Source organism: Accipiter gentilis, chromosome 13, assembly GCF_929443795.1.
Source record: "Accipiter gentilis chromosome 13, bAccGen1.1, whole genome shotgun sequence".
NCBI lineage: Eukaryota > Metazoa > Chordata > Aves > Accipitriformes > Accipitridae > Astur > Astur gentilis.
In genome coordinates this window covers 18,867,543-18,892,337 of record NC_064892.1, presented here as the reverse complement: position 1 = coordinate 18,892,337, position 24,795 = coordinate 18,867,543, and the positions used below count along the sequence as shown (strand labels likewise).

Genomic DNA, 24,795 nt, shown 5'->3' with positions numbered 1-24,795 from the left:
CCTCCTCCTCTGAGCTATTTCTGGAGCAGCGTTTTCAAAGCGCATGGTGGAGATGTATATTGCGGCGCTGAAATTTATTAGCAGCAGGTTTCGGGTGCGAGTTGCCTTCGGGACAAAAAATAATAAATTTGAATGACTGGCTTTAAAACCCTTTTGAAGATGAAAGGTAGGAGAGACGGCTGTTTTAAAAGGCCTACATTAGCGGCGCTTCTTTAAAAGACTATAAATAATACCGAAGCACGCGAGGGGCCTCGGCAGCCGGCCGCACTTGTTGAAAACCCTCTTCCACGCCGCGGCCCGCACCGCACGCCGCCCGGCCGCGCCGCGCACACAGGCGGCACGCCGGCACCCCCCGGAGCCCGCTCCCCGGGGAGGAGGGGGGGGGGCTGCCCGGCGGCTGGCCGCGCCTCGCCGCCCGCCCAGGGCCGGGGCCGGGGCCGGGGCCGCGATCCGGCCACCCCGCTCCGCCGCCGCCGCCGCCGCCGCGCTGCCCCGGGCTGGGCGCGCCGCGGGGAGGAGCCGCCCGCGCTCCCCGTAGGCAGGGCAGCCCGCAGGGCCGGCCCCCTTCGCCGGGGCTTGGTGGGGTGTAGGGGGGGGGGCCGGGGGTGGAGTAGGGTGAAATAGAGGCGGGCGTGTGTCACCGGGTAGACACCCGTGGCCAGGTACAGGCGGAGGCACTGACGACACCGGAGTGGATGCGCTCTCGGGCCGGGGCTCCTGGGGAGTGAGCGCACCGAGTAGCCGCCGCCCGCCCGCCCGGAGCCGCCCCCGGGCCAGTCGCCCTGCGCCGGGGCGGGCAGCCCGTCCGCGCCGCACCCGCCGCCGCCAGCCAGCCTGCCTCATGGCTACCAGGGTGCTGACCATGAGCGCCCGCCTGGGTCCCGTGCAGCAGCCCGAGGAGCCGGTGTTCGCGCAGCTCAAGCCCGTGCTGGGGGCCAGGGAGGCAGCGATCTTCCCCGGAGAGGACCTGAAGCAGCAGCAGCAGCCGCCGCCGCCGCCGCCCCAGCAGCAGCAGCAGCAGCAGCAGCACCCGGGGGGCGGCGGCGGGGGCGGCGGCGCGACCCTGCCGGCGGAGGAGATGGTGCAGGTAGGCGGCGGCCACCCCCCACCCCCCCCCTTCCCCTTTCCCTCACGGCACACCGGCCATCGCCCCTCTCCCGCGGCGGGGCCGCTGAGGAGCGGGCGGGCGGGCGGGACTGGGTGGGGCCGGGCTGCGGGGCGAGGGCAGCGGACCCCGAGGTGCGGGGCTGAGGCGGCGGCGGCGGCGGGGCTTGTGTGCGTGTGTTGTGAGGGGGAGCGCGCCCCCTTCCCCCCCCCCCCCCCCAGCCCGCCTGTGCGGAGGGCCGCGGAGCGGGAACGGCTCCCGCCTTCCCGCCGGCGGAGCGCGGTCAGGCGGCCCGGGGCGCGGCTGAGGCGGCCGGCGCTGAGGCGGGGCGCGGGCTCCGGCGGCGGCTGACGGGCCGTCCCGGGGCTGGGGGGACGGGGGGGGGAGCAGGGCTGCCCCCGCGGGTGTGTTGAAAGCTACAGCTGCTGCCTTTGCACTTGCCCGGCGGCAGAATTAGAGCGGCCGCCTGTCCTTCTCGCCCACGCAAGGGAGTCATGTTCGGGGGGGGGGGGGGGGGGGGAGACACGACACACCGGGCGAGGGGGGGACTTCCCGGGACTTTCTGCCCGTCCCAGGAGGCTGTTTGGGAGCGGATCCACAGGCAAACAGCTGGAGGAGCTAAAAGCGGGAAGGCGCCGACCGCAGCCGGGCTTCGGCCCGCGGACGGTGCTCGCTCCAGCGAGCTCCCAGCGGCCGGTGGGCCGCGGCGGGCGCCCCTCTGAGGCGGCGGGCGCCCCAGCCCCCGGGGTCGGGGGGACGGGGGTCCCGGGCAGCCCCCGGTGCCGGGCAGCGGTCGGGTCCGGCGGGCGCTGCGTTTCGGCGGTGCCTTCCCCAACGAATAAATAACTCCCGCCTTCAAAGCGAGCTGCCCTCGGCTCGTAAACAAGAGCTGGAAAAAGTAGCCTGGCATGTCGGGGCAGATCCAGATCAAAGGGACGGGAAGGCGGCTCTGTTTGTTTGTGGTGTTTACCGGGGGTCTTTGAAGAAGGGTCCTAAAATCCACTTTGGGGCAGAGTTGCAGCTCGTCAGCTGCTTTCTCTTGCGGGGTGCTAAACGGGTCTGGTATGAGCGCTCTCTTGACGGGGCAGGGGGGAATGTAGCATTTGCCCAGTGGAGAGTGCGTGATAAATGTTTTGCCGATGACTGTACCAGTAATGTATCGGGCTCCAGCCACCCACGGATTCCCTCACACCACTACGCTAAGAGAATGATTTCCCAGTAATTAAAGAGCTCTCCTAGGACCGAGGCATGGACAGGGACATGTTTATCACGCTACTAGTCAATTATACACTGCATAGGCTTTTTTTTTTTTTTTTTTTTTTTTTTAATTCTAAGTGTAGTCCCAGAGACACTTTACACAAAGGGTAGTCTGATGCAGTCAACCCGTCTTCTTTTTATTTGATATTATTTATACCTTTACACTTTGGTGTCGTATTTCGAATCAAATACCTTTCTTTTAAGGATGAAAAATCCGGGAAGTGTAGAAAAAATATATATAAAAACATTACTTGAAGTATTAGCATTCAAATAGCCAGCTGAGGATGTGGCTTTTAAAGTTAGCATTTCAAAGAGAAGCGGGTGAAACAGATAGGCAGTCACCCTGCTAGAGCAGTGAATTCCAGAGCAGGAGATCTGCAGATTAGGCGCAGCGCCTGTCATCTGTGCCTCACACTGTCTTGTAGGCACAAAAGATGAAAAGTTTGTCGTAAGCTGAAACATCAGATCGATCTTAATGCTTGCTCTGCGTGAACAACTTGTGCCATGACTTTATCTCCTTGTCCTTGATGATGTTGATTAGCGTGCCGATTATAAAAGACAGGTTTTCATTAGCGTGAATGTTTATAACTTCCTCCGTAGGTAGCTTGCGGCTGGCTGAACAGTATTGCCTTTTATTTCCAAAGCCTCCCGCGACTCGCATGCCATCATCTTTCTTAGTTGGTAACAAATCATGTGGATTACGGTCTGTTTTGCTTTTGTAGACAAGATGTGAAATGGAGAAATACCTGGCACCTCAGCTCCCACCCGTTCCCGTCATCCCTGAACATAAGAAATACAGAAGAGACAGTGCCTCGGTTGTAGACCAGTTTTTCACTGACAGCGAAGGGTTGCCTTACAGCATCAACATGAACGTCTTCCTCCCCGACATTAGCCACCTGAGAACTGGCCTGTACAAATCTCAGAGACCCTGTGTAACCCACATCAAGACAGAGCCGGTCACCATCTTCAGTCACCAGAGCGAGACTACTGCCCCTGCCCCCGCCCCTACTCAGGCCCTCCCCGAATTTACCAGCATCTTCAGCTCTCACCAAACTCCCGATGTGAACAACATTTTCATCAAGCAGGAGCTTCCTACTCCAGATGTTCATCTTTCCGTCACGCCCCAGCAAGGCCAGTTATATCAGCTCTTGAGCTCGCCGGATTTAGATATGCCCAACACTACTACTCAGGCAGCCGTGATGGACTCCCTTAACAATGTCTCCATGCCGTCAGCCATGGCGGGCCTTAACACGCTCTCCTCGGCTGTTCCACAGACTGCAATGAAACAGTTCCAGGGCATCCCCCCCTGCACCTACACCATGCCAAACCAGTTTCTGCAGCAGCAGGCCACTTATTTCCCTCCTTCGCCCCCAAGCTCAGAGCCTGGAAGTCCAGACAGACAAGCAGAGATGCTACAGAATTTAACCCCTCCTCCGTCATATGCCGCAACTATAGCTTCCAAGCTGGCAATTCACAATCCGAATTTACCAGCGACTCTGCCCATAACCCCCCAGAACATCCAACCAGTCAGATACAACAGGAGAAGTAACCCAGATTTGGAGAAAAGACGTATTCACTACTGTGACTATCCTGGTAAGCAATCTGGGCCAGAAAGTCCCAGCTCTTGCAATAGAAAAAAGTGTGAATAATCATGGATGAGGTACAAGTGGTTTTCTTTAGCTGTACTCTACACCTAGGGAGAAGCAAGTAATTTCTTGTCAAAGTAGAATTTCTCTTCTTTGTTTTTTTTTTATTTTGTGTGGCACACTTTCACATTCTTTAAAAAAACATGTACCCTTTTCTTCATGTCGTTTGTAATTCTCCTAAATACCTGAGCTCATTTTGCCATGTTAAAAAACTTGTAATCCATAGAAAAAAACCCGATGGCCTTCTCTGATGTAATTCAGTGTGACAGTGCAGCTCCTGCTCTCGCTTTTCCAATACCTGTGATGGAGCAGAGGCTCAGCTTGAATCTGCTGGCACTGAAAGAACTGTTTTAGCTCCTGGTAGCCGAGGCCATGGCTGTTTCTTCCCTGTTATGAACAGGGGATTCAGCTGCCCACATAAATCCATTAAAGCCACCTCTGAAAATTGTCCACAGATTGTTCCCTTCCAGCCTCTCCTTCTCCTACACTGAAGGGGAAGAGGGACCAGACTATAAACTGTGCCTCCGTGTAGTACATGGTCCCAGATACAAGGCGCTTACGCTCATCTGAGCATGGAGAGAAAAATTGCTGCTCGTGGTTCATCTCCCCCTTTACCAACATAACTCTCAGCAGCGTATCACCCGTTCGGTGTGCCGTATGGTAAATGCTCAGTGGAAGAGTTATGCTGAGCCCTGGGTGATGATGACACCGAGTCTGGCTTGATCAAATCCTCTAGAAACTTTAAAAAAAAATATACTCCTCGTCTCAGTTGTTAACTTAGGTAGCAGGTGTTACTGTACATAGATTGTAGCAGCTATTGGTCTATACTACATTACAAGGTAGTAAGTCTACCAGAAATGTAGGCATTTTTCTCTTTTCTATGTAAAGCGGCATATCCCTAGGAGCTTTCTATATCAAATTTTACTTCTAAGTGATGATGGTGCCAGAAGGTAGTAAACTTAAATGTTTCCAGATAGTACCCCAGCACTGATTGAGGAAGTTTAAAACGTAACGTGGAGCATTCCTGTTCTCCCTACTGAAATGCCTCTCTGCTTTTTTGTTTTGTTTTGTTTTAGGCTGCACGAAAGTTTATACAAAGTCTTCTCACTTAAAAGCGCACCTGAGAACTCACACGGGTATGTACTCACTCTCCCACTGTCTCTTCTTCATTCATGGCTTACACATTTTCTGAGAAAGCAAGCATGTTTGATCTGCCATCTTCTCCCTGTTTTCTGTAGAGTTCTGTGGGTTCAGGCTGGCAGTTCAGCTAAGAAAAATTTAAGATTCAGTCAGTGACAAGAAAAATCAGTTTTATTCGTGATGCAGTTTTGTTAAACCATTTATAATATAGAATTCAAAATAGATAGGAATAAAACAGATGGAAACTGTCCTTTTCAATCTTAAATGCCATAAACTGTTAAAAAAAAAGGGGGGGCCTTTTTTCCCTTTGAATAATGAATTGACTGTAGTAAACATGATACAGTTTTCAAGATTTATCTAAATAGGTAGAATTTTCTGGTTTTGGCTTTCTCTTTGACCTGTTAGAATTATTTAATCTTAGCATTTTTCAGAAACATCATGAAAACTCCCAAGATATCTCCATTTCCTCTGTCCTTAGCATTAAGTGTGCTTTTTTTTTTTTTTTCCAAGACAAGTAGTTCTGTGTATTTATTTTTTTTAAAAAAAAGACATCATTTCAATTTTTTGTCAGTGAAAGACATTAAAATGGAGGAAATTAAAAGTGTCAGCGTGTCACACTTGTCTTTTGTACCTCAAGTCAAATTCTGCCTGCAGCTACAGAGGCAGTCCCGTTCATGGGCCCGCGTGGAGTGGAGCTGGGGACAGTGTTGCTTGTGTGTGAGCGCAGGAGCCATGCGTGCAGAGGATAGCGGTTGGGAGGTAGAACCACCCTAGATGCTCTTCCTAAGCATTCACCTGCTGAGGCAGGGGGAAGGAGGAGAGAGGGAGATGGGGAGAAAAACAGTAGCTCACCAATACTATGCCTGAAACTATTTAGGGCAGTTCTTTGCCGGGATCTTACTACAGAACTGGTCATGCTAAATCAGTGAAAAGCACATGGCTGATCTTGTAAAGAAATCAAATGAGAGGGCTGCAATTCCTGTTTTTAAAAGTGAGTATGAACCCCAGCTCTTTTATGCATGGACCTCGATTCATAGCAAAACACGAGTCACAGTTCAAGCAAATCGCTTGTTGAAGCAGGCTGTCAGCGCTTCGGCTGTGCCGTTCAAGTAATGGGGTTTCACCTAAGTTTAAACCAAAAGTCAAAACAAAGCTTAGCATGAGCTATGATCTAACAAAATGTTTCACTATCTCTATGGGAACAAGGCCTTCTCTTCAGCAACTATTTTGAATAGATCGTTGGATTATCGTAACGAAATTGAGTATCTCCAGGCTAAATGTTACTATGGAAATTTTGTTTTGATAAATGAGAGAGTTATCTGTGTTGCAGTCACAGTAAAAAATTAAAAGCAACCATACAAAGATTATTGCTTGGCATTAGTAATAGACTAAACAAGAACACTGTTAAAATATTTTTGATACATATATATAATCACTCATTAGCAGTCAGCTTTGTAAGAAAGGAATATTTTCATGAGGCTATAAACCTGAATAATGTCAGAGAGTATAATCCCGTTGCTCTAATAAATAATCTGTAAATTTAAGAGCGTGTGATTTCTACTTACGCACTTTAGCCAGCAACTAAATACCAGTTTTAAGTATCTCGCTTGCTATTATACAATAACTGGGAAGAGAGATAAAAGCAAAGCTTTAGCCTAAAAATGAACATTACATGGTCAGCATTTGAAACGTACACGTTTTTTTTTTTAAATCAATTTATATCTTTTTTGTACCTTGAGTAGCAATGACTTCAGGGTTTATAAAGTTAATACTTGGGTGCATAGAAATACGTACCACATAGCTAATATATATTGCTTAGGGTCACTAATGTTTATTGTTGCCTTCACTTTTTTACCTATAGATATTTGACCTTAGAAATGTGGATAAATGTGCAAAGGTCAGAGGAGCTGATGTATTCATGGAAACAAGAATGTTGTTTTAGATAAAAATCTAGTGAATTTAAGCAGGTCTGTAATACAAAGGGTCTTCTGGGGAGGTGAATGAAGGGATAAACTGTCTAAAGCGTGCATTACATGCAAGAATGTGAGTCCATATCCTGTTACCTGCATTATTTCAGAGTTTGCATTAGTTTAACTCTCTTGAATATTCACTTAATACTTGAAGATTTCCAGCACCGATTCTGATCTCTGTCTTAACATATGGTTGAAATTTGTATTACAAGCAAGATCTCTGACTTACCCAGTACTGTAAATCGATTAAATGAATGTTAAAGTAAATGGGTGCAAACTCAGGGAAACCTGTGAAGTTGCAGAGCTCCCGCAGGAGTGCGGGGGAATCTCGCTATTGATCTCCAAAGAAAAGGGGTCGATGCCGAGGGCTAAATTGGGTGTGTGCCTCTGTGCATCCCATCCCCCAGAACTGAGTTCATACAGCACTAGTAAGCTTTTGGGTTTTGGGGTTTTTTTTGTTTTTTTTAAAGGACTTTTGTGAAGCTTTTACCTTCAAAGTCTAAAGCAAGTGTCACGTAATCCATTTTAATAAAGTTGTGTGTGATAGTCTTTAAAATCCCTTCAGGGACAGCAGACCTGTTTATCTGGCTAAACCCGTTCTTTAGTAATCATGGACCACTGAAGTTGTTTTCTCCTTATTCTTAGTTTCTTAACAATACCTTTTAAAATTGGCTGCAGTCTCTGTCTCATCCCAACCAGTCCCCGCCCTTCTCAGCAATCTGTCATCTTAAAATAAAAGAGCCTGCAGCAAAGTTTGTCTGCCATTAAAAGTCAAGACAGACCTTATGGTTTTCCTTTTGTATTGGAAAATCTCAGCCTTTTCACAGTATTTATTTAGCAGCCTTTCTCTTCTGAAAGGCTTTCACTGGGTTTAAGAGATGTTTTTTGAGCGCAAAGTTAAGGGAAATGTTATTTTTGATAGGTGGAATGTAGGCTGTAGTCTTTTTTTCAATTCAGATATGAACACACTGTCAGACTTTATAAATTACATTTAAATAAAACTATAGGAAATGGGCAAGAGGAAAATCCCTTACATTTTTCTTCTTAGGTGTTCTCAAGGTGTTTACCTTACACCAAATCAGGTGGTATAAGCTGGTATAGTTATTCCAATTTAATGTAATTACACTCGACTTTTGCTGTTGATTAGGAATCCAGCATTTACGTAAAGAGCTAAGCAAAGTTAATGTATTTGGACCAGTCGCTGAAGCAAGCACATGTTTTTCTTTCTATAGGTAATGCTTTAGCATTTGTAAATTATGAAGTAACTTCTAGTTGTTGGTAAACTGGTAACCCAAAAATTGAACAGGGACAAAGATTGGAATGCTGCAAAGATACAGAACATATTGTACCCATCTCCATGCAGTTCTGGAGCAGATGTCTGGTACATTTTAATACCATACCTTCAGGATGGTATCTTAACTCTGTATTAGTTGTTCCTGAAACAGGTAAAATGGGATTCAGTATGCTAAAGTACCTGTTGGAACATCTCTCAAAACAGATTGGATTTTTTTGGCCTTTTAAAGCAGGGGTTTTCTTTTAAAATAATTTTACCTGTTAGTCATGGGACAAGTTTTGTCTCATAACCGGCATTGTGCAACTACGGTATATAATGGGGGGTGTGTGGGGGGGGGGTGGTATGCATTTATTGCAGGCTGTCCAGCAGTAAAACTACCTTAAGGATCTGGCATAACAGTTGTATGTCCAACTTGAAAACTGTGCCAAATGTCGGTGAAAAGCAGTTACTTGTGTGTTGTGAATAAACATAATTTGGTTCCTTTTCTGTCATCTGAGTATATACCTATATATTAAGTAATCCTTTAGAAGCAGCAGTCCTGTAACTTACCCTGTTAGATCTCTTTATACATTAAAGATTTGGACTGTGGAAGTTACGCCTTTGATATGCAGGCACCTGGAATACCCTACCTGTACCCTACCTGTAACACTGCAGAAGAGCCACTGGCTCCAGGGTTTTCTATTATTTCTGCAAACAGCTGCACACTTCAGAATTGTGTATGGTTTTAAGAGGAAAATCTGTCATTGTTTTGAACACATCAAGGCATGCACATTGAGAACATTTTCCAGCTGCATGTTGGTTTTCCGTATACAGAGTCTTTGTACAGGCTTGTCAACTGGTCACATGGTGGGCTTGCCATTAATAGTTTCTAGCATTAACTGCAGAACTATTTCATCTCTATCTATAGATCTAGTTTGTATTTGGTGATGGGAAGTGGAAGCCGAGATAACTCGAGAGAAATGGCATTTCTGTAAATGAGATGCACTCAAAATACTTCCACCGTCCCTAGTTATTTCAAATGTTTATGTAGGCATGGGACAGCTGCTGACTTGTGCGGTTCCTCAAGGTGTTAAACATTTTATTTTATTTTAGATCTCTGCCTCAATAGATCCAGAATTAGGCTCTGATGGTACACCAGAATTAGAACCAGTTGTGTGAGATAGACTTCAGCAGTCCATAGGACTTGGCACTCGGAGTTTACCATAGCTGTAGACAGATGCTTTTTAAAAAACGTGGTACCATATAGAATTGCCTGGGATTTCAGGACGCCCGTTGTTCAAAAGGGAAGACAAGTAGTAGTTGGACTCCTGCTGGAAAAAAAGCAGCATGCGAAAACATGTGTTGACTCAAATCATCCCGAGACTCAGGTGAGGGATTTCACTCCTGGTGTACAGGTGGAGAACGGAGGCTCCAAAAGACTCTGCCTTGCTCGTGGTTGCAGCCTTCTTTGTACGTAGCAAACCTCTGACTGGAAAAATCTTTGCACCATGAAAATAGCTATTAAGTAATATTTCTGTGCAGATTCTGCTTCTTTAACCTGTTACATGAGTCAGCCGCACAGATGATACTTTAAGGAAGTGTCAGTAAGTGGCCATCATTGATAGAGACAATAAGGAAAAATGGAGGAGAGTTAAATAAAACTGTTGACAAAGTGCATTAAAGTGCAGCGTTGCTAGATGCTGCTGGAGAATATGTTGGTATCTTTTATTTATGAATTCTGCTAAATCCATTAGTTGCCTGTGAGAAATGGAAGTACATTATTTTCCTGTGCAAACCACAGTTTAAGGGAAAGGAATGCTTTTTTTTTTTTTTTAAACACTTTGTGAATGATCACAGACCTTGGAATTAATTGATCCAGTTCTTTATCTGTAGTCATAACCTAAATGAGACATGTTTAAATGTGTTGCTCAAAAGGGGGTGAAATCTTAGCAACATAAACCTAAATTTTAATTAAATATTGCTGGTCATTCACATCAGCATCCAGCACGCCATTTTTATGAAGCAGGAATTAAATTCCAAGGTGTCAGGTGAGGAGTACTCCTGTTAGATTTTTAGATACTGAAAAGAAAAGCCTAATATTTTCTTTTTGATTAAAAGCCTAGAAAGTCCCTCTAAGCATGAAAGCTTAAAAAAACCTGTTGTTTCTGTCAATTGCTCCCTGAGAGGATTAAACTTCAGTTCCAGGATATTTGATTCCTGATAAGGAAACTGTTGACCTAAGAGACCGGATTTAAATATAGTTCATTTTGAGACCGCCCTACATAGGCTAATATAGTCCCAAGATTCACAGCAATTGCCGGTGATTAAAACTTTCCATTATTTGATTAGACATTCCTTATTGTAATTAATTTCTGAGCTTGACTGGGACGATTGACTCCTGGTTCCAGGGTAGTGTGTTGTTTGTTGTTTGTTAGATGACCTGCACCTCCCATTGGTGAAAGATTAGAAACATTTAAGTAATGTCCTAGTTTAGTCTGAGTATCTTGGTAGCAGCATTCCTGTCCTGTCAGGCTGCATTATTTATATTCGGTGATCTCTAACAACTCTGATTAAGGACATATTAAAACCTTTGATTTTGGCAAGTGTACAGTGCTTCGCTTTGAGTTAAAATATCTTTAATGTATTGCTTTCAGGGTTTTGTGTGTGTGTGTGTGCATACGGTAGATGGAAATCTGGAAGTCTACAGAACGTGTTTAATAAATTCCATTTTAAGAGCACCTCTTATCTGACTGTACAAGAGCCAGGGTTATTGGTGTGAGAGCTAGAGAGCTGTTCTTGCACCACAGGCATAGTTAAGGAAATGTGTTCTTCAGCACAGGATGTGTAGACACAGCCATGCACCCCAGATGGCATGGATTTCTTATAAACCTACTTAAAAAAAAATTCCTTTCCTCTTTGTTTGCATATCTCCTTGAAGAGAGACCACCTCTGTTAAGACAGAATGTTACACCAGAAAGAAAATAAACCATTGCACAGGCCAGTCAAGATTCCCCAGTAATCCTTGAACTGCGTAAGACAACCCTTAGCAAAATAAGAGTACTTCAAGCACTGGTGGGAGCTCTGAGACGATAAAGCCTTCTGCACCTCTGTAGTCGGAAAGTGAACAACGCACAACTCTTTTGACTGTCCTCTTTGCTTACCAGTCAGTTATCGTTTTTCCTGTTCACACTTTTGTTAGAGAGAGATCAAATACTCCTTGATTTATCAGTGATTGGACTTACAAAGCACAACAGCTGTCTGTTACAGGATTCCTTAAAATGTCGTTTCATTGTGAAGTAGTACTTAAATGGTCACCCTCTAGCCATTACTATACTAGGCAGAGGCTTTATCACATTTAAAAATGTGCAGCGTAAGTTATACATTCATATCATTGGTGGGCTGGATGTTTCAAGGACTAAATTTATTTTGTCACAAAATAAGCTGGACGTACCTTGCATACTGTCAGCCCTCTGATCCATCTCTGTCATGGACAACCGAGAATTTCAGTGTACTAAAGAGCTTTTAAACACCTGAGGGATTTTTTTATTTTGAAATGTCAGCTTTCTGGTCTTTCTCTAAAAAACCCCACTGTTTCAAAAAAGGGCAAAAACCCAACCAACAAGCTGCTTGTAACGACAACTACAGCACTTAGTCAATGGCGGAAGGAAGGTCTAATTTTAGGTAAATGTTGGGAGCTAAAAACTTTTGAATGAGTGCAGACATACACCCAAGCAACCACTTTCAGTTCCAGTCAGCCTGGAAGAGACCAGAGTTTAAAACCATGATGCTATGAACTAGAGGAAAGCTATTTCAGACAAACTAAAACAGAGGAAAAACATTTCATTTGTTCTTATTTTTTCTAAAAATTTGAGGCTACAGCATGTCAGGGAACTAAGAGAACTGATGTTAAGATGTGAAAAATTTGAAAGCAAATGCACCAGAAAACTTTGAGACAACATAAATCTTTATAATAACCTGTTTTAAAACTGGACATAATATAGGTTGTGTACATAACTGGTGCAATTATGGTGCAGAAACTTCAGCTTTGCCTACCACCTTTTTATCACACCTACTTGAATATTTTTTAAGGCCGAACACTTGCCACTAGAAATAATTCCATAATAAACACAAGTAATATTAAAATTATGGAAAGAATGGGGGGACGATGTTGTCTTTATATTTTTATACCCTTATGAGCTGTAATTGGGTGTTGTCTTTTTGGAGTCTTTGAAACGCGTGCTGCTTTTTCTTCCTCAAGGAAGCTCCAAACTCACTGCTCTGACAGAAACTTCTGATAGGAAATAAGAGAAGTTGCAGGCATTGGCTGGTGTAATACCTGTATTTGGATTTCTGCATACCAATAGAGTTACCTAACTTTAGGTTTGAAAATCCGGCCCTTGCTGTTTGCAGCTGTATATTTAAAGAAAGCCATCCTAGCAGTGAATTGCAGAAATAGTCACACAACTCTTCAGTGAAATAAGGAAGCTTATTTTCTTGTTAATGGGGAAATTAATCACTAATGGAGGTTTTCAGTGACTTATTTTTTCCAAACAGAATTTTAAACAGAAACATTTTCTTGAACAGAGGCTGCATGTTGAAGGTAGAAGGTGTCTTCAAAATGACCCTCAGCCCCCCACTGGTAGCACTGTACCTTGCCCAAATGAGCGTGGCCATGACAGTCACTGCCAGTGGCTAGAATTAATGTTAGGAAAGCAATCGGTGCATTTTGACACGACTAAATCCTAAGAAGATAAATTAAAGGGAGAATAGCCAACACAGCGTGCCTCACGGGTCCAGACTGTTCTCTTGTACCGACAAGGATCCCAAACCTTGGGATCTACCTTGGGATAGTTTTATCTGTTGAAGTGACTGGTTAGGTTAGCATGTTATATGTGGATATCCAGACAGCTTTTTGACATCCTTGCAATCTTACAGCATTGTAAATTTTTTTTTTTTAACAGACAGATACATTGCAAGCAAAATAGTCTCCTTTCAGGTTAAACTCCCTTATCTCTTGGTAGGTGCTTTCTGTAAAAGAGCTTCCAAACTAAACATTAGGGCTTAAAATGTCTGTGCTGAAGTACAAGTCTGTTTCTCATGCTCCACAAATGTACTTTTTTTTAAACTGGAGAATGGATACCTATTAAAAGCTCAAGAACTTAAAAATATATTTTGTGATGTATAAGCCTAGCAAAATATTTTAAATCAATGATACTGGAAGGAGGTTATGCAGAAATCCAATTAAACTTATGAAATCCCTATCCTGTTGAAGTATAATTTAAAGGAAAGCAGTTCTGTTTCCCAGAAGTGCTGTGTATAATATTTCTGGCTTGGGAAGAAAGGTTTGGAGTGTGCTATTTGGCTGGAAATCGGTACCAGCTTCCTCCATGGTGTTTTAGTTGAACAGTGTTGACATTCTAACAAATCCCGTGGAAGCTCCCCTGAAGTGGAGGAGTTAGCTGTTTTCTTGCTTTTACAGTGAAATATCTGTTTGATACCACGATCGTGTTCCAGTAACCAAGCCGTACTGCCTTCGTATTTGATGACCAGTGGCATTCTTGGTTTAACACCCTATAGAAGCCCTAAATTGCTGGAGGAAAACCAAGTATTTCTGAAACTTTACAGCTACTGTATTTCGCACAATCATTAAAGTAAACAAATCTTACATTACTATGTAGCCAATGAAAACAGTGGATAAAGGGTTCAGTGTCCCTTGTTGTGTATACCTGCTTTTTTAAAAATAAATCTTCAACCCCAGATTTCTCAGTGCTTTAAAGTCAGCATAGCAAAGGAGTAGGATCACCTCAGAAAATAAGTAACGTGAGGCTCTTTTTCCCTTGCTGCAGGAACTTAAACCAAATTCTTATTTCTGCTAAATGACAAAAAGCATGTGTATAGGTTGAGAGAGAGAAAATACTACCAGCTAGTTGTTCCTCTGCTTTCTTTAAAGGAGTGAAAATAATCTCCACCTTCTTTTTCTTGCCCCCCTTCCTCCCTGCCCAAAAGGAAAACATTTGAAATTGATTCAGTTCTTAAATAGAACTTTCCAACGGAAACTAGCATTACAAACATAGATATTCAGTATTTTACCCCTAGGATTTATTCAAAATAATCTGGGCCTCTACGTTGGCGCTAAAAATACATTTTCCAGTTCTCACTGTTGGCCAAAGCAGGGGTTAAAAGCAGCGTTCTGGCTTTAATTTCCAGTACATAAAAGTAACACTGTTAAAACAATCTGTGTAAGGCACCAGCTCGTTCCCCTCTGCACATCCCCTGAGCACTGCTCCGTTTAGCTCAGGTCTGCAGAAGTTGGCCGGCAAGGAGAAGCAGTGCCGTTCTGCATGGCCCTGCCTAGCTTTTCCCCTGAGCTGTTGCCGGAGGGGGATTCGTGGCTGTGGCACGCATTGAAGTGGCTGTGACAGTGGTGTAAGTTTCTAGATAGTGTCTCTGGGAAGCTGGGTCCCCTGGAGTTTGGTGGCCATTGGATTCCGTGTTGACTTGGAAGCTGTAGCACCCAGCAAGGCACGAGGTTCACCGCTGCCCCAACTGCTGGCAGTTCGTATGCCAGGAGACTTGATGCTGCTCGCAGGTTAGAAAAAAGTTTTAACGGGGGGCAGCAGTTTTGTTTGGACTGAAACAGAGTCAGGTACTAGCTATGCAGGACAAGTTTGAGAGTGCTATTTCAGTACAGTGTAGTTTACAGTGAAGTTTCATATACTTCATACCTCCTCAATGGCAGATTTGGAAACTGTGATTTCAACCTCCTGGTCCACATTCTGGTCTCGTTCGGTCTGGATACTCTTATGCTTTTGTTCAATAAGTGCTATTTGCCCAGCCTCTTCACCATTTCTCTCATTCCCCATGTAATTCTGCAAAATGGATAAGCGTTTGAGTATACAGAGGGCTGACCATATACATGCTCTCTCTCTCCCTGGGCATTTAGGGTGGGCAGATCACAAGATTGCGAGTTTAGTGTGACAGTTTTAAGTGAAAGTTTTTAAAGAAGAGTTTGAAGGTAATACGGGGGAAGAGGGGAAAGAAAGGAGAAAAAGAAAGAAATACTCTGACTTTAAGTTAAGGTGCTTCAAATGCAGGAGTAATGCTTTTGTGCAACCTCCATGTGTGCACGTGTGTTTTAACACAAAGTGTTCACGGAAGATCTCCCTGGTGATACGCTTGTGGATCAGCAATACAGTCTTTTACAGACTGCATTAATAACCTAGTTTAAATACAATGAAAATGATGTATATAGTGCAAAAGATCCTCGCTGAATAGCGATCTTTCCTGTCGTTCTGCTGTGAAGACCAAATGTGTTATCTCAACTGGCTTCATGGATGTTAGAAAAGCTTTGCGCATTGGGTTTGAATGAAATCTGTGTTTTAACCTATAGTATATGTTGCATGGAGAAAAAAAAGAGTCCTATATATTAGATCATTCCAGTCTTCAATCAGTATCAGGCAGAGTAAATTCAGCTATGATAGAAAGTTGTAATGACTTGTGTTCTGATTTGCCATCCACCAAATAATTTTGAACTCTGTGAGAGGTGATGCCAAGCTCCAAGTTTGTTTTTCTTAAAGGATGATATGTTTCCACTGTGATTTCAATAAATCCCAGTCGTCGTTTATGCAAAGAGGTGGGTGGTTGGTTGGGTGGTTAGTTTTTCTTGTAGAGGTCTGCTTCTGGTTGTGACACTGCTGCCAACATGAAGTCACGTCCCCATTGTGAGCAAAGGGCTGATTCTGCTCTTAGCAGTGGATGGAAAGTTACTAGTTAGTTGATCAGAAGAAGCAGTAGAAACTCCCAGACAAAACCAGTTTCATAATTTCATCTGAATGATAAATAGCATCTCTGAAGTAATGGTTTTGAGCTTCTCAAATGGTGTGCTCTGCATAACTGGTGCAGAACAGTCTGATAGCAGGATTCTAGCTTCTGTCCTCCTGCGTGCTTGTGTGGTGGTAAAACAGGGGAAAGTAGGAGCGACAGTGCTGTAGGGTTGAGACTGTGAGGGTACAGGTCTGAGACCAATGGAGAGAGAAGATCTTTAAGATGTGTTCAGAAGGACTTTTTGGAAATCTTGGCCTTGGTCTGATTCTGGTCCAGATGAAGCTACTGCCGAGTGCTTTGATAAACTCTGGTTTCTTTTTGCTTTTGCCAAATGGGTCAAGTTAATATAAAGGAAATAGATAGCAATTGACTCTCCCAATTGAAAGGTGTTTTTGTCAACCAACAGCCTATAAATAGGTAATCGTAGCCTCTTTCTTTATACGAAGCTTGCTCGTATGGTGACATCATATCCGTACCAGCTCCTGAGCAGGTGTATGTACATGCTTAAAGTTCTGGTTTCACACAGAAGCCATCTTGGCTTTGTGGCCAGTGGCTTCATGTTTCTCCCATTTCAACAAACAAATCTATAAATTATAGACATGCTGAAGATACCCCATTTATAGTTCTAAAATGGATGAATACAAATATTTTGGGTGCTTGGGCCAGTGTATTCAAGACTAGCTGGATATTTCAAAGTTGTATTCAGAGCTTCTGCAACACATGAAGTTTTCAGAGACACCATGCTCCCGCTGTGACAGTATAGACTGATGGAGACAGCAAACACTTGCCACCTCTAAAATACAGCTTTCTAAGCACCTGACTGCAGACATTCAATTCTGAAAACGGGTGCTTTAGTCTTTTAAGTGCTTTCTCCTATATATAGCTAGCCCAAACCAGGATACTGTAAGTTTTTATTGCCTCTGACATTTTAGAAAATACTATCCTCGTTGTGTTTGTAACACACTGTGCTTCTCTCTTCACACATCAGAAGCTCTTGAACTAATTTGCACACTAAAAAGAATCTTTTTAGAAATCTTCCCATTTCAGACCTCTTAAAAAAAGCTCTGTATAACTTAATTTACCCATTTTTAAAAGGTGCAAGCGTAAGTTACAAACTAGGCCGGATTGTCATGTGAGACTGCTCTTTTTTTCCTACTCCCTCATACTGAGATGAGTGTAAGGGAGCCTATTTCAGTCTCATGCAGGTTTTTTACCTCTGCATTTCTGTACTGTTGCTGTCTCCAATTTGTATGTTTGAAAGTTTCTTAGGTTTTATCGAGGTATTAAATCACAGATTCAAGAGCAAAATTGCTGAAAAAACAAAGGAGCTGTTAGTTTGGGGCATACTGAATAGAGCTGTGAGTAACTGCGAAATGTCAGCTTCTGTTTTGTCATTTATTTCTTCTTTAAATTGAAGAGCAATGCCATTCAATGTGATCTCGCATCAATTGTCTCCCAAAGAGTGACGGCTGACAGTCTCATTTCTCTGTGCTCTCTTTCAGGTGAGAAACCGTACAAGTGCACCTGGGAAGGCTGCGACTGGAGATTTGCTCGCTCAGATGAATTAACACGCCACTACAGGAAGCACACGGGGGCAAAGCCCTTCCAGTGTGCTGTCTGCAATCGCAGCTTCTCCCGCTCCGATCACCTGGCTCTCCACATGAAGAGGCATCAGAACTAAAAGCTGGACTTGTCGTTGAGGCTGTTTGTATCTATGCAATTTCCTATTGACTCTCGACATACAACTGAAATTAGTTTAATTTTTTGAGTATGGGCTAGCCATTTAAAAGAAATCTCAAAAGAAACTGGAAATGTATATTTTGTATATTTATGCAGAAAAAGGGAAGACACTGTATCACAATACCAGAGTGTTTGGTCGTTTGTTTGCTCTCATGATGTATATGGCTTTAGTCGGCAGGTTTCATCTCTTTACAAGTATTATGTCTTGACACATTGCAGCTTTATAAATTTTTTTTTCTCTTGCGGTGTTTTGACCAAAGCACTGTCATTATTGTGACAATGTTTAGTAAACGAATTAATGAGAGGCTGCAGATGAATGAATGCAGTGGAAAAGCCATGAATTGTAATCTGTCAGGTTTTTACTGGACATACTTAGTACTTGTGGGGTTTTTTAAAATGTTAAGTCGTTCTGTGGAGATAAAACTACGTAGAAAAATTCATGAACAGCCATAGAACAAAACATTTTGTTCTGTATGTTGCATGTTTGCTATGACAAAGATTTTGTAAATATGCAAATCAGCTTTTTAGGTTTAATACAAAAGTTTTCTAAGAATCATCTGAAAAAAGCAGTTGTTTTACATTTGATAACACGGCGCATTTACAAAAAAAGTTATTTAAATACCTCTCAAAACAGTACCAACTTAGCTTCATTTTTCTTAAGAGAAATGAGCTAAGCATCCAGATATTTTGTACCTGTTAACTCAAAACGGTGTGCACTGAATATTCAAAGCAGGATTTTGTTTTCAAATTGCTTAAAAGGGCAAAACAACTAGAATGAACTGTAAAGTCAATGTGGGAAGCTTAAATAACGGGGATAGTTACAAAGAACACAGAATGTTAAACCTCTTACTATAAGCTAAACTTAGTATCGCTTTAAAAAGAAGGATTTAGGATGCAATTTTCATACACAGACATGTTAAGCTGGTTCAGCACCAGTATGATCTAGTTTCACGTGGATATTGCATGTAATTTACTAGAAGGTAAAGGATACAGTAATTTCGTTTAAAATTACAGTGCAGTTTAGTTAATCCACTGTTCAGATTGACACATGCAGGGGAAAATTTACTGCTGACAAAAGTAGCTGAAACTCCACTGAAGTCAATGAAGTGGTGCCCTTTTATGCTAACAATGACTTTGATCCACCGTGCTCAGCCTTGAAATAGTAGATGAAGGGCCAAAGAAGAGGTTAGACCGTGTAGGATTTGGCCAGACAACAGGAGAAAACCAAACCAACCTAATAAGTGTCTGGACTTCACAAGCCGTAACATTAAGCTGTCAACCAAAGGCTAGAATAGACAATCAAAATACCAAAAAGGGGTCTTGCAGGAAAACCTAGCTTTGTTAAAACTGTTGTTTGTCTTTATTTATTTGTGGTATATGATAGACTCTTTTTTTTTTTTTAAGACAATTTTACATATACTTGATAAATTATAGTTTTGTTTGTTATAGTTAGAAATGTTGCTCTTAATGTAAATAGTTGACAAACGATGTAAATAATTTTGTAAGGCTTCAAATGTTTATACGTGGAAACACATGCATAAATTGGTTGCTGTTTTGCTTCTTTTGCCTCCCCCCTACCTTATTTTTGTATTGTGGTATTTCCTATGCAAATGACGGAGCAAACAGCTGTATAGTTGTAGAATGTTTTGAGAGAGAATGAAATGGTTTATATATAAAGACTCTTTTTTTTTTTTTTTTTTTTTTTGCAAAATAAAACAAAGTGCCTAATGTGTGTGTGTGCGTGCACGCGCTCTCTGTAGCTCCTGACAATGAAAGTTCTGTGTTTTTGCACTGGGAGCTGGAAATCATAGCAATATTAAGCTAGGAATGTCTGTTCTTCACAGCAGGGGTTGTCGCTTTGGAAACTACCTGGCACTTCTGTATCCTACCCTGATGAAAATAATAAATGTGAAGGGATAAGGGATGGTGCTTTTCTGCCATCAGAATGTTAAAGGAAATGTACTGTAGCCTGAAAATGGCTGCAATTGTCCATCCGCAGTAGCGTGACTGTAAATTAAAGGTACCTGTTGGGTGCATAGAAGAGGTATACAAAGTCTCTCCGACTTTCAAAATGGGTAAAACCTATTCATGCTCATCTACAGTGTTGCCCAGTAGAAGTTTCTCCCCCAAATGTCCTTTCATGCCCTAGAAAAACAGGAAGGTCCCATAGTAGTGCTATGCAGTTGTGTGTCATCCCCCCAGCAGTGTCTCCTTTTCAGTATCTTTCCCTTGGGAGATGGAAGTATGGTTCAGTTGTAAAATTTGAGTGGATGTGTATGTTCAGATCTGGGGGTTACATCTGTCTTCTTGTTCTTTCCTCTAAGCTTAAAGAAAAGAGGCACACAGAGCTTTTTAAAAAGAAATTTACCTTAAAACCAATAAAAGTCAGCTTAAATATATACTACCAAATTATAATCAGCCAATTAAATCAACTATTCAAAATTCAGTTAGTTGTTGCCCTGTAAACTCCGGCTCCTAAGTCCTTTCTTGAATTTCTCTGTTCTTGCCTTAAAACCTAACTTCAATTTTTGTTCAATTTCTTTTTCTCTCTTAATTAGCCTCTTCCACGACAGCTAATGTCTCTTTTTAAAAAATACCTAGGATAGCATTAACAAAGTCGATGGAGGCCTGGTTAATCATCAAGAAAAACTGCCTGCGTCTCACCTAACTGCACAACTGCAAACATCAAGAAGAGTGGTGTTTTGGAGAATAGGGAGAAGAGAACTCCCAGACGCGTTGCTGCGGCATTACCTGGTTCTGATCCAGCCATTAGAAAAAACGCCCGAGTTCCTCCGGAGCGTTTCTGCTTGGAGGGGAAGCTGGCAAGGAATTGGGCAATTATTCATGTGCTGTCACTGCGAAAGAGCTAGCAGAGCTTATTTTGCTGAGCGCAGGGTGAAGTGAGTAACAGCAGCGGCGCGGGGCGTTCGGAGCCGCAAGCCTCCCTGTTTAGCTCAGCCCACCGATTTGGGGTTGGACCAGTGGTGGGTTTGGTAGCTCCTTCCAGTCTTTCACAGTGACTCTTCTCTCGTCCTGTGTTTTGTCTCACGTCCGTAGATGAAGGCAGCGCTCGGTTCTGCGTTTCCCATGCCTTTTCACAACGAAAGCCCGCTGATTGCATGGTTTCAGCCTCCAGCGTTGCCTCATACTTGTTTTAGATGTTTCTATTGCTCAGCTACCTGGTTGCATAAACCACCTTAATGGCTTCATATTAATCTTGAATGAAAGGCCGTAATTAGGCCCATCTACTTCAGCAGCGTTTAACCTAATGCAAACAGAGAGAGGCACGGTAGACCTGCGCACCAGAATACATCACAAGACCGACAGTAGAGGAGCTTTCTTCACTGGCAAGCGCTCTGTCCGCAACATGTGGGATTAATGCAGTAGTTCTACTGCATGGCTGATCTCAAAACCTGCAAGAAAATAGCGTCACCGTAGCCCCTGCCCAGTTCATTTAGAGAAGTCGGCACAGAGTTCCCTAAGGCACTGAGGCCACCATCAAATTCAACTCTCCAATTACCCTTCAGCACCCAAATTATCATTCCGCACGAAGAGGGAAACTCCAGTTGGCCAACTGGCTTTTCAGGTGGCCACGTGAACAACTAGTTCTCCTCTTGACTGGGTGCCGAACTCCTTCCTGTGGTTTTCAATGTGACTTTAGGGCCTGATCCTCCACAGAAGTGCCTCTATGCCCACATGGGAACCTTGTGGCCTTCATTACGCGGGATCCTTGCACGGATCCTTGTTTTAATCTGGTCGGTACAGTGCCACGAGGTTCTGCCATGCTCTACAGCTACAATAGTGGTGTTGCTGTTGACCTTCACGAAAGAGAATCCGGCTCAGCAACTGACTATTATCCGAAAGAATGCGGTGAATTACTCATGTGCTGAATAATGCATCCTGGCACTTTGAGCGTATTAGGACAGAGGGAATTTATTGGCCACTCTAAGTAGCAGAAGCAGCCCGATGGGTATGCTTTTAATAAAGCGACTCACATACTTTGCTTGTGTTTCCTTATTCCTCTTCTCCTCCACTACGAACCATGAGGTTATTGTTGTCATCTGCTGTGTTTCTAGCACCCTCAGCAATGCTGCTTGTTTGGGATTTGAGATTTGAGCTGACACAGGCCACTGGAGAAACCTCTGGCTGACCAGGCAGAGTCCGGTCTGTCTACGGTGAGCGAAGGCCCCTCTGCGGCAAACGAAGAGTGCCATGGTTCCTGGGATTTCTTTGATGTTGTTATTGTGCTTTTTAAAAATAGCTACTGTTTATATATAAATATGTATGCAAATATATATTGGCACATGTGCGCGCACGCGCGCGTGTTCATTTGCATATTCAGTTCAATTCTTAATCCTGGCAAATACTTGCTTTTGACGACGTGTCACGGCAGCGATCTCCGCAGGTTAGCTGAGGAGCGGATGGGGGAGGAGAAAATGGGTGCTCCCATGTTTCCACACCAAATTTCCAAACAACTGGGGAAATTTAACGGTTTCCCCCCCCCCATGTGTACTGTACTGAGGAAGAAACGCAACAATGAATTTCTGTTTCCGAGGAGTAGATTATTTCTTTATTTTGAAGTCTGCTGAATTTGAGAGAGAGAGAGAGAGCTGTGGGGAGAGGGAAGGGCAGCTATATTGCAGAAACAAAGCAAATTCACACTGAAAAAGTGAGTAGCTCTTCAGCTATGCAGGTTAAACACGTTGAGTGGTTTCTGCAGGACAGCCCGTGCAGGTGGTAGCAGACAGCATCCTGAAATGAGGTCTCAGGTGTACCTTGCCAAAGCAGACTTCCTCCATCCTTAGCCGCGCTCTTCCTTCCTCGTCTCTCCTCGGCCCCGTTCCTGCTGCCCATCAGTCTCGGGCTTAATTCGCGTTTCCCATCGCTCGCACAGCCCCAGGTGCTGCTGTTGCTCCTTCCCACCCCACCAGCCCTCTGCCGGTGGTGGGCTGGGGCTAGAGCTGCCCCTGCTTCTGCCTGCTCCCGGCTGGGGCACGCATCTCACCTAACTCAGGCTTTAATTCGTGGCATAAAGAATGACAGCGCGGCTTGTTTACTTTCTGCCAGTCTCCCTGTGTTGTGTTGTATAGCCGGGGCAAACTTCCTTTTTTTTTCTTTATGCCCAGTGCTTGTGTCAATATATAGTACATTCTATTGCTACGTGCGTAACAACTTTTGCACCCGGTGTGATCTCTTTTTTTTCCGTGTGGGGCTCGGGGAGCTGATTAGTGCCTTCTCCTTCCCATGGGACCGAGCAAAGGCACGTGGTGCCAAGGGGGATTCTCGCACTTCTGAGGCAGCAACTCAGAAACGTTCAGCTGTTCAGCACGGAGTCATGAGGTTTCCAACCTTGCTTTTTGTGCTGACCTCCCCATTTTCCTGCCTTACTCTGTTTTACTGTAGTAGAATGAGTTCAGCAGCTTTGGCTACAGGAAGCTTTAGGAAAATGTGGTTTGCCTCTTTCTCGGGAACCGAGGAGTCACATTGGCTGATTTGCCATCTCCTCTGCCTGGGAAATCAAAGTCTGAAGTCTCTTCTAAATAATATCCCCAAAGGCTATTTCTCTTCCCAGCCTCAGTTGTTTCTGTTTATACTTGTTTTGTTTAGCCGGCTATTGTTATTGTGGTTTGTCATTATTTCCAACCCATTGGGGTGGATCACTAGACCAAAAAAAGGACCTAGGCACCCTCAGAGGGACAGGAGTCCCAGTCTCCCAGGTCAGTACCCGTGCTGCGATGTTGCGGACTCACGGCTCTCTTTTTCCAGTCCCGCAAATCCGAGACTCTCGGCTGCTCACTGGCCTGGCCTTGAGGAGGACGAAAGCAAACACAGTGTGCCCTCTCCATGTCTCTGAGTAGCCCATGGTCTGGTGGGTCTTCTGGGAAGACGGGGACGTTAGCTTTTGGCTTTCTCAGGGCCAGGAGGAGCAGGTATCGCATCTCCTGGCCACCAGAGGATTGTCCTGCTTCCTAGGTTAGTCTGTCAAACAGGGGCACCTTCACCAAATTCCTTCAAGCCAGTGGCTTTGCGCAGAAAAACAGTGGCAGCTTGCGAGGCGCTTCATCCTGTACACATGCAGAAAGTGAGCCAGAAGAGTGCCTTTGACATTAAGACCCCCGGAGGGTTTAGGCAGGGCAGTACCTCATTTCTGGATCCTGACCAGGGATGAGCATGACCTGAGTCCCTAACAGCATGAAGCCTGAGGCTCTGCTGCATATCTGCACAAGCACAGCTCTAGGACCATAATGAGTTTTAAACTCATAAATTTATTGGCATACAGAGTTCAACCTCTAGGGTTAAACATTAGCAGTACGAAGGTTTTCTGGATTATGTGCTTATATTACACCCCACCTTAGGTGCTAAATCCCTTTTAGGGGGATCAGACCTGATGTTTTGCTTCAGTGAGAAGCAGTAACGTGCAGCTTCAGTAACTCACATGACTGGAGAAGTCTTGAGAAATCTGTTTCTGCAGGCTGCATTGGCACCCGAGCCGTACTTGAGGTCTGGTCTGTAGGAGCAGCCTTCTCCCTTGGCAGCAGCGATGGTGCAGAACTGGCACCGGGTGAGCACTGCCACCACCTTGTAGGTGACTCTGGGCACCCTGTAAACTTCAGGCTGGACCAGGAACCTCTGTCAGTGATCGAAATGATATAGTGAAATAGGATTTAATTTGAAAAACTGCTGTATTTAAGTGTGACACAAAAGAAGACCTAAAGTCTGAGTGTATTGCTCTCGGGGAGTTTTCACAACAAATTTCTGGATTCTAGTCTTTTAATCTGCAGTCTCTCTGGGGGCCAGGTCCAGATTTGATCCTTAAGAAGAGGATTATTTTCCAGTTTT

At 44.1% G+C, this 24,795-nt stretch overlaps 1 protein-coding gene across 1 annotated transcript; it reads left to right on the top strand.

The window, feature by feature from the left end:
- Positions 1-656: 656 nt before the first annotated feature.
- On the top strand, positions 657-19,627 carry KLF5 (KLF transcription factor 5). The gene is made up of 4 exons (XM_049815613.1): positions 657-1,087; positions 3,085-3,955; positions 5,085-5,144; positions 17,718-19,627. The coding sequence occupies exons 1-4, from the start codon at positions 842-844 to the stop codon at positions 17,894-17,896; spliced, it is 1,356 nt and encodes a 451-aa protein (XP_049671570.1). The 5' UTR covers positions 657-841; the 3' UTR covers positions 17,897-19,627.
- The last annotated feature ends 5,168 nt before the right edge of the window (positions 19,628-24,795 follow it).

Bases quoted from the DNA above. Each gene is read 5' to 3' on its own strand.
- KLF5 (XM_049815613.1), top strand. From the start codon at position 842: ATGGCTACCAGGGTGCTGACCATGAGCGCCCGCCTGGGTCCCGTGCAG. The intron at 1,088-3,084 runs GTAGGCGGCGGC...TTGCTTTTGTAG, and splicing joins CGGCGGAGGAGATGGTGCAG to ACAAGATGTGAAATGGAGAA. The intron at 3,956-5,084 runs GTAAGCAATCTG...GTTTTGTTTTAG, and splicing joins TCACTACTGTGACTATCCTG to GCTGCACGAAAGTTTATACA.